Source organism: Polyodon spathula, chromosome 3 (genome assembly GCF_017654505.1).
Source record: "Polyodon spathula isolate WHYD16114869_AA chromosome 3, ASM1765450v1, whole genome shotgun sequence".
Lineage (NCBI taxonomy): Eukaryota > Metazoa > Chordata > Actinopteri > Acipenseriformes > Polyodontidae > Polyodon > Polyodon spathula.
In genome coordinates, this window is record NC_054536.1 from 3,811,747 (window position 1) to 3,822,160 (window position 10,414).

The 10,414-nt window shown below is 39.0% G+C and overlaps 1 protein-coding gene across 1 annotated transcript in view; it reads right to left on the minus strand.

Moving 5' to 3' along the window:
• The window catches only part of LOC121310439 (receptor-type tyrosine-protein phosphatase N2-like), a 243,618-nt gene extending 233,678 nt beyond the window's left edge, over positions 1–9,940 (minus strand). The window contains exon 1 of the mRNA XM_041243621.1: positions 9,640–9,940. Within this exon, the coding sequence (XP_041099555.1) occupies positions 9,640–9,721 (82 nt within the window). The 5' untranslated portion in view covers positions 9,722–9,940. The remainder of the gene's footprint in view (positions 1–9,639) is intronic.
• Between the last annotated feature and the right edge of the window lie 474 nt (positions 9,941–10,414).

The window sequence follows — 10,414 nt, forward strand, 5'->3', positions numbered from 1 at the left end:
CAGACATCAATCAATCAAATAAAGCACTGGGTTCAATTCCACAAAATATTACACATCTTTTACCAGAAAGACTTGAGAGAGAGCCCTCCGTTCCTCTACAGTAGTTTGAAATGATCTTTCCTCATTCTAGTCACCCATGAGATTTAGAGCTTCAGTGGAATCTCCATTACAGGGATAACATGATGTTCAAATGTATGATAATGAAGCATTAAAAAACAAACCCACACACTCTCTACACTCTGATAACCAATATGCTGTGGGTACTTGTTTAGTTGTTTAGCTTGTAACATTTTGCATCAGGAATCTGCAAGAAATACCAAGACAACAACTCATTATCTGACATCACTGATCCTTAAAGAGAAAATCTTACCTGTCATACTGCAAAATGTATTAGAACCCATCAAGACTTGTCATATATATCCTTTACACACCTACCTGAATGAAAACCTCAGGGTGTGGGGAATTTACAGAAGCTCTCAAAAGTATTCACCCCTTGGACTTTTACACATTTTATTCTGTTACAACATGGAATCAAAATGGATTTAATTAGGAGTTTTTGCCACTGATCAACATAAAAAAGTCCATAATGTCAAAGTGAAAAATAAAATCTACAAATTGTTCTGAATTAATTACAAATACAAAACAGAAAATAATTGATTGCATAAGTATTCACCCCCTTGAGTCAATATTTGGTAGAGGCACCTTTGGCAGCAATTACAGCCATGAGTCTATTTGGATAAGTCTCTACCAGCTCTGCACATCTGGACACTACAATTTTTGCCCATTCTTCTTTGCAAAATTGCTCAAGTTCCATCAAGTTGGATGGGGACCATTGGTGAACAGCAATTTTCAACTCTTTCAACATATTCTCAATTGGATTGAGGTCCTGACTTTGACTGGGCCACTCCAGGACATTGACATTTTTGTTTTTAAGCCACTCCAGTGTGGCTTTGGCTGTATGTTTGGGGTCATTGTCCTGCTGGAAGATGAATCTTCTCCCAAGTCCCATGTCTCTTGCAGACTTTAGCAGGTTTTCCTCCAGGTTATCTTTGTACTTTGCTGCATCCATTTTGCCCTCTGTCTTCACAAGCTTTCCAGGCCCTGACGCAGAGAAGCATCCCCATAGCATGATGCTGCCACCACCATTCTTCTTGTAAGTGATGGTGTTTTCAGGATGATGTAGGGTGTTAGGCTTGCGCCAAATATAGCGCTTAGCATTGATGCCAAAAAGCTCTATTTTGGTCTCATCGGACCAAAGAATCTTCTTCCACTTCATCTCAGAGTCTTCCACATGCCTTCTGGCAAACTCTAGCTGAGATTTGATGTGAGTTTTTTTTTCAACAATGGCTTTCTTTTTGCCACTCTCCCATAAAGGCCAGTTTTGTGTAGCACCCAGGCTATTGTTGCCGTATGCACAGAGTCTCCCAGCTCAGCCATGGAAGACTGTAACTCCTTTAGAGTTGCCACAGGCCTCTTGGTGGCCTCCCTGACTAGTGCCCTTCTCGCCTGGATACTCAGTTTTTGAGGACGGCCTGTTCTAGACACATTCACAGTTGTGACATATTCTCTCCATTTCTTAATAAAGGACTTTACTGTGTTCCGAGGGGTGTTCAATGCCTTGGAAATGTTCTTATATCCTACCCCTGATTGGTACTTTTGAAGAACCTTATTCCTGGATTTGCTTTGACTGTTCCTTCGTCTTCATGATCTAGTTTTTGTTAGGAAATGTACTAACCAACTGTGGGATGGTATTGCTGTACATGTTAACGTGAAGGTTTATAAATTGGTACTGCTATATTTTGGTTAAAGGTGCAATTTAATCAATAGCTGAAGGGTTGAATGGATTGAACACATGAAAGCATTAATAACACTACAGCTATGTTACCTTTTGGCACTTCGATCCATACCTTTAATCACTTTTCAGTTTACTGAAGCTCAGCAATAATTATCAATGGCTCCTCACATTTACTCATTTACGTGCGGAATTTAAACACCACCCAGTATTGTTTATGCATTATTATGTAACCAGTATTGTTTTCAATATTTAATAAGATGCAAATGGAATGCGCTCAGCTCTCCTTGTGCTGCAGAGTTCTCTGTAACAAACACAGGCTCCGATGAACATTACAACTTATCATACACTGCTTTCATTGCAGTGCTCCCCACGCTAACCCACACACTAATTGTGAGAAGTTAGCTAGATGTACTGCCGATCTCTGGGGCTCCAATTTATTTCTGATTTTCTTTTTTCCAGCAAGAACAGTAAACATCATGTTCCTGTCATTGGAAACAGCACAACACAAAATAATGAAAGCAACAAGATCCATTGAAACGGCATGTTTGTTTTTTTTTTGTAAACTAGTTTGTTGATATATGACGTGACATTAATGCATCATATTAATGATGCGTTCTTAACATTCCATCCCATGAGGGAGGGGCTAATCAAGAACTCAAGCAACTTTCCATAAGACTTCCAATCAATTCTAGTATCACTGAAAATGTGAACGGAACCTTATGTGAGTTCTAGACCTACAATATGTAACCCCACTCTAACTGTTGCTTTACTAAATTCAAATGTTGGTATAGCGGAATAAATAAATCATTTAATGTCATACAGGTCTTGGTAGTCACATTGACAACGTCTAGTTTTTGGGTTAAAATGATCAGTTGGTCGGTATTGGTAGTAAAGGGATAACAGCACTTTAATATCTTGTTTTATTCAAATATTTTGCCTATTTGTGAAAGGGGGAAGATTATGTACAGGAATTTTATTATCACTGTAACACATGTATTAACACTAGACAGGAAACCTTGTTTACAAACTCACTGCAATGGCTGTTTTCTGCTCACACGATGTACATAAAATATACAAATGCAAATCAGTAAGGAAAAGAAATGCCTTTATCCGTCCCTCAAACACAGTGACTGATGTGTAATCAGAGATGCACAGAAAACGGTTTCCATAGATACCAATTGAACGTCTCTTCAACTGATGAATGCCAGATCTTTCAAGTACCCTCTATCTATTTGTGTTTACAGAGAAATTCAGGTGGCTCAACATCAAGCAAGACTTTTTAAACTTCATTCTTCCTGTTTGGCTTTCTGACCCAAACCTGGCACTCAGCTTCATTTGTATTTCTTGTTTTTGTTTCGCTAGGCAGCAGATGCTCCAGTTCAACAGAATCAATGCTAATTTGATTTACCAGGCAAGGGCTTTTAAACAGCTGAAATGCTATGGTGCGTTCAATTACGAACAGAGCGATCGTTAGTTACACACCGCTGAAAGTATCAAATACAAACCTGGCAACCCTTACAGCAAAAACAAGCTTAATTGCCCCCAACATTCCCAATCTACTAGGATCCACTTAAAAGCTCTCTATCGAACACAATGTTTGGTTTGTGATAAGTATTTTTGTTCTTACCTTTTTAAAAGCTTTGATAGTTTATTACATACTTTACAACCCTGGTCTCCAACAGACCAATTTTAACCAGAGACTGAATATTTGTTTGAAACAGTATTCCACTGCACACAAGACAACACTTAGAGACATGCTCTGAAACTCAAAACTGTGGGTAACTGTAATAATTGAACCAGAGTCTACAGTATGCCCATCACCAGACTGCAATACAAATACAAATAATAATAGCGCTGGTAGAAACAAAGAATGACCACTCTCTCCATGTTAAATCATAGCTGGTTTTCTTGTTACCCCAGGGAGATTGTGTCCTGCTGCTACTGATCAAAGTGTAAAATGATTTTGTTCAGTACTGGGCTGTTGAGAATCTAATGGGTTTCATAAAATGGTCACGTTGTTTTTATGACAGTATTTTATATAAACATTGGTATTTTGACTAGGCCTGCATGTCATCTTTTCTTCTACCATAGACAAGAGGAAGGGGGCGCAGCCCAAGAAGTTGGGTGCTGCTCTAATGTATTGTTTGGAAAAATTATGCTATAGTTGTAATCACTGAAGATAATGCAAATCTAAGTGGCTAAGCAAACTAAAGTCATGTAAAGTTTTTATTAAATATGAAAGCAAAAAGTGAAATGCATCTGTGCAGCCGCGGCATACTGGCCAGGGACTGCTGCCTTTGCCAGAAGCTGGGCTACATAATTCATAAAATGCAACCTCAACAGCAAATTTAAAAAAAAAATACGTCATAGACTTAATGCTGTTTTCTTTCTCGTTTTAATTTACCATTATGTTTACACTGGAAATTCATGAGATTTTACACAAAACAAGGCATAGTGACGGCAGGAATATGAAATGTATTTATCAAACGTGTCTTGAAACATCGAGATTTGTTTGAATGAGTTTTTTATACCATGCTCTATAAAAAGAGGACTTATTGTCCCGTTAAACTGTTACTGTGAGGGAAGGTTGTATTTATTATTTTTTAAAAAAGATTTTAACTTGATAATGATCGATAATTGTGTATGTATATATATATATATATATATATATATATATATATATATATATATATATATATATATATATATATATATATATATATATATATATTAGTTGTAGTCAAAAGTTTACATACCCCAGTGGAAATTTATAATTTCTACAAAATTCTTGAAAACAAAGGATTTTAGGAAAAATCTTCTGTAGCAAAAGTTTTGCTTTTGTGGATGAGGAAGAAAAGTTACATGAAATATAATTCAAAAGTACTATGATAGTATTGCCTATACAAGGTGCTAGAAATTTCAATATGATAATGCAGAACCTAATTCTAGAAAACGCTGAACTGTAAGTGAACATTTTTAGACAGTATAAAAGGGTTGGGCATAGGATGATTGCTGTCGTTACCAATAAGTCAATACAGGAAAAAGAGCTCTCTGAAGACTGAAAGGCATAAAAGTATTTATTGTCATAAAGCTGGGAAGATGATTTCCAAGTATTTGAGTATCCCAATTTCAGCTATTGTTTCTATGACCAAGAAGTACAAGACTAGTGGTGCAGTGACAGTCTCCCTCGGTCTGGAAGAAAGAATGTTCTTTCACGAAGAACAAGTAGAAGAATTGTGAGGAAGGTTAATAACCATGCGAGATTGACAGCCAAAGATACTCAAAGTGAACTGGCTGTAAGTGAGACTGGGGTTTCCATTTCAACCACAGGCAGAGTATTGCATGGTGAAGGTCTCAATGGTCGAAGGCCAAGGAAAAAGCCACTCTTAAGAAAATGTCACATAGACAATTGCTTAAAGTTTGCAAAATGGCATTTGAATGATAGATGTGAGCTCTGGTCAAAGGTTTTGTGGAGTGATGAAACAAAAATCAAGCTATTTGGTCATGCTGATAGTCATTACGTTTGGAGAAAGTCCGTTGAGGCATAGAAAGAAAAGAACACCATACCTACTGTCAAGCATGGAATCGAGATTTTAATATCCATTAGAAAGGAAGTCCTTTTTCCTAAATGGCCACAGGACCTGATGGCATTGTCCCTTACGTCAAGGTGCAAGGTTCCCAATTTATCCCATTGCATACGTCACTGATTGGTGGTAATATCCTTCTAAAGGCTGTTTTTCCTTAAATGGCACAGGGAATGCAGTTCCAATACATGGTTAAATAGATCCCATTGCATACCAAAAGGTACTGGACAATCATCTGAAACCTTCCACTACAAAACTTGCTTTAAAGCACAGCTGGACGTTCCAACACAACAACGATCCAAAGCACACATCAAAATCTACTTCATATTGGTTAAAGAAGAAAAAAGTCAAGGTCTTGGAATGGCCTATTCAAAGTCACAATCTAAATCCGACTGAAAATCTTTGGTATGAGTTGAAGAAGGCTGTGCACAAGAGAAGTCCTCGGAATTTGAATGAACTGCAACAATTTTGCGTTGAAGAATGGTCAGAAATCACTAAAGAATCATGCTAAAGCTCATTAACTAATACTCTATTTGTTTAAAAGAGGTTATTGCTAAAGGTGCCTCAACTAGCCATTAATTTAATTTTCCTTGTCAGGGTATGAATACTTATGAATTAGCATTTTTGGAGTTTTGCAAATTTCTTGTAACTTTTTCCTCATCCACAAAAACAAAACTTTTGCTACAAAAGATTTCTCCAATAATTATTTGTTTTCGAGAAATTTCTAGAAATTATAAATTTCCATTGGGGGTGTAAACTTTTGACTACTACTGTATATAAATATGTATACATTCTCCAGTAGCATTGCCTTGGTCTAGTACAGCACAAGGTAGCCAGCCAGTGACAACTGCAAAGATGGCTTAGTTCAATAGTACTAGGAACTGAACCAAATAAAATACAACGCCTTAGATCATGGTTAAGCATTTTAAGGCAAAGGTGTTAAGATCAGAAACTGTTCAGTTCATTAACAAAGACATCACTTTGTGTCATTAAAGAGGGGAGAGTCACAGAGATCACCGTGTGTCATTAAAGAGGGGAGGTCCACTCACAGAGATCACTGTGTGTCATTAAAGAGGGAAGGTCCACTCACAGAGATCACTTTGTGTCATTAAAGAGGGGAGGTCCACTCACAGAGATCACCGTGTGTCATTAAAGAGGGGAGGTCCAGTCACAGAGATCACTGTGTGTCATTAAAGAGGGGTGAGTCACAGAGATCACTGTGTGTCATTAAAGAGGGGAGGTCCAGTCACAGAGATCACCGTGTGTCATTAAAGAGAGGAGGTCCAGTCACAGAGATCACTGTGTGTCATTAAAGAGGGGTGAGTCACAGAGATCACTGTGTGTCATTAAAGAGGGGAGGTCCAGTCACAGAGATCACCATGTGTCATTAAAGAGGGGAGGTCCAGTCACAGAGATCACCGTGTGTCATTAAAGAGAGGAGGTCCAGTCACAGAGATCACTGTGTGTCATTAAAGAGGGGCGGTCCAGTCACAGAGATCACTGTGTATCATTAAAGAGAGGAGGTCCAGTCACAGAGATCACCGTGTGTCATTAAAGAGGGGAGGTCCAGTCACAGAGATCACCGTGTGTCATTAAAGAGAGGAGGGCCAGTCACAGAGATCACTGTGTGTCATTAAAGAGAGGAGGTCCAGTCACAGAGATCACTGTGTGTCATTAAAGAGGGGAGGTCCAGTCACAGAGATCACTGTGTGTCATTAAAGAGGGGAGGTCCAGTCACAGAGATCACTGTGTGTCATTAAAGAGGGGAGGTCCAGTCACAGAGATCACTGTGTGTCATTAAAGAGAGGAGGTCCAGTCACAGAGATCACTGTGTGTCATTAAAGAGGGGAGGTCCAGTCACAGAGATCACCGTGTGTCATTAAAGAGAGGAGGGCCAGTCACAGAGATCACCGTGTGTCATTAAAGAGAGGAGGTCCAGTCACAGAGCACCGTGTGTCATTAAAGAGAGGAGGGTCAGTCACAGAGATCACTGTGTGTCATTAAAGAGAGGAGGGTCAGTCACAGAGATCACTGTGTGTCATTAAAGAGGGGAGATCCAGTCACAGAGATCACCGTGTGTCATTAAAGAGAGGAGGGCCAGTCACAGAGATCACCGTGTGTCATTAAAGAGAGGAGGTCCAGTCACAGAGATCACCGTGTGTCATTAAAGAGAGGAGGGTCAGTCACAGAGATCACTGTGTGTCATTAAAGAGAGGAGGGTCAGTCACAGAGATCACTGTGTGTCATTAAAGAGCGGAGGTCCAGTAATAGAGACAGGCAGTAAGTTGTGTTAGTGGCATAAATACCCCGTAAAGAGATATCCTGGAGCTAGTACCATGTAAACGTCAGGAAAGCAGGACAGGTTTCTCTTGGGGAGAATTTCTGGATCATTATGAAATATTACAGGTGGAAAGCTGTAACCTGCTGCCTGTCTTAATAAAAGGGAGAACCTGCTTGTAATACATCTCTGTCTAACCAAATACCAACATAACCCGAAGCCCTATTATATGCTGTAAGGCAGTGAAGAAGCCTTACTTCACATATTGGTTCAAGGTGATCCCTGTTTTTCAGCTCTGCTGTTTTGGTGTTGAATCCACTGGTCCTCATCACAAAGCCATGTCACAGCTCAGCTGGACAGGATACAGTATATGAGATGGTCCTTCTGGTTTGCACTGAAACATGCTTTATAATTATAGTAACGCAGTCTTGGTCATCCCCTGCTGGGAGAACAATTAGGTCAAAGGTGATCCTAGTGTGAATTGTTTCACAATGCTTTCTCACCATGTGGGCCCCATGAGTTACACAGTGCATTGTTTCACATGTACACACACACATCTGCCCTGGCACCATTTACTCAGCTACATGTGATTCACAAAGTATCCACCACAACTGAAGGGAGCCAGCATGTGATCCAGTTCAGATGGAATGGATATAGGACAGAGTCACTGGGCATCAAAATCTTGCTTTTCTGTAGCACTCCACTTCTGATATTACATTATATATCTATATTAAGCATCAAACTGTTACTGTCTCTAAACAGCTTCCAGGACAACCTGAAATAACTCACACATGAGCAGCTGGGCACTAAAACCAGCCATGTGAGCACTGTATATAGGGCATGAGAGGACCTTATTGTGTATATAGGGCATGAGAGGACCTTATTGTGTATATTGGGCATGAGATGACCCTATTGTGTATATATGGCATGACAGGACCCTATTGCTAGCTTTGCAGGTCCTTACCCACCCAATTATAATGCCCTGACACAATATATGTGCATTAAATTAATTTGCAACTTGCAATGCGTCGCCTACATTCATATTATCCAGAGCACCAAAAGACAAATATTACATTTAAAAAAAAAGAAATTCTGTATTTCCTTTCAGTGCAGACAACTTATATAACTTTATCATAGAAACCATTTTTATCAGCATTTTTATTACCATTTTAAAAGCATCATTTTATAGTAGCGCATTGCACAGATTGCTGGCTGTAGAGACCAATAATCCACCTCATTAAAAATCTACCAGCACACGTACTACAGCATTGTATCGTGAATTTTAATAATATCCAGCATTGGGACTACTATCCATGTTCTCTTTGTGTTTATTTATGCACCTGTCCCACCATAAACTGACACACGATGAAGTGTAAGCTATTATAATGTATGTCACACCGTGCAGTGTTTGTTTGATTAGTATTTAATGTTTTGCACAATGCATGCGATGCAAACCGGACCAAACGAATCACTACTCAGACTCAGTACCGCTAACATATGCGCACATGCAGAATGTATTCCCCGTTTTGAATGTAAAAATGGCATGCTTAAAGACGCTGCATATTGTCACATTCCAATTCATTATGTGTTTTAGTATTTATTTATTTTTTTTATAAGCAACGTTAAACTGCAAAGCATCTCGTTTTGTTTTGTTTTTTTCTTTTCTTTTATTCTTTTCGATATCGGATAAAACCAAGACGTACCAAATATACAGTGATTTACATATGTACGATTTGGTGGTAGGAGGTATTATATATTTCATAGTTACAGCATCTCAAATGTCTGTGTTGTCCTATAGTCATATTGCATATACATGTGCTGTATGGAAGCTACACTAATAACGCCCACATCATCTGATGCAATAATGACACTGTTTCAAAATGAAACAAGTATTCCAATATGCACCCTGCAACGTTAGACAGTGTATATCATACAGTGCCTATGTAAACATTAAGACTACTTGAGAAAATTAATCAACTTACCGAATTTTCTGTCGGCAGCGGCGGAAGAATGGGTATGAAAAGCCGAAAGGAACAGGATAATAATGCAGGCAAGCGAATCCATTATTGTTGATGATCCATTGCACACTTTCGCTAACAATCCATTGTGTTGTTTTTATTTTATTTTATTTAGCAGGGAGAATGAACAGGGTGAAGATGGTTGAACGAGTTCTCTGGTCAGCCTCTGCTTCAACTCCCGCAGTCAACCTAACCGAGCCGACTAGAATCAGCACTGAGAACAGCAACCGCGGCCAGACCCCGCCCCGATCCCGTGACGTCAAACTAAAATACAGTCGCTTCAATACTGTACACACAAAACCACTGATTTAAAGCAGCGCCTGAATTAAAATTTGCCTGAATCAAGTTATTATTTGCATGGGTTTATATAGAGTCAAAATCACACACGGGAAGCTTTACAGTCATTTTACAACGTCTGCCCCCTTCTATGTACCGAACTAGACAATACGCCCTGACCACTGAGGCTTCCATAATTAAATGGGACACTACGCAACAGCCATCGCATTTAATAGACACGTGTTGACATTGTGGTCGTGTTGCGATGTTCAGTTTTTAAAAGCACAATGATTGCAATACAGTACGTTTACATTTTAGGTAACCTTATTTTGGTCAAGCTTAAAAGAATGACTCGAATTACTGGAGGATTGCCTGCCCTGCAATAAACAACACCACGCACGAGATAGCACTGTAAAAAACAAAAAATAAAAAATACAAATGAGGTAAAACAATATATTTCTGT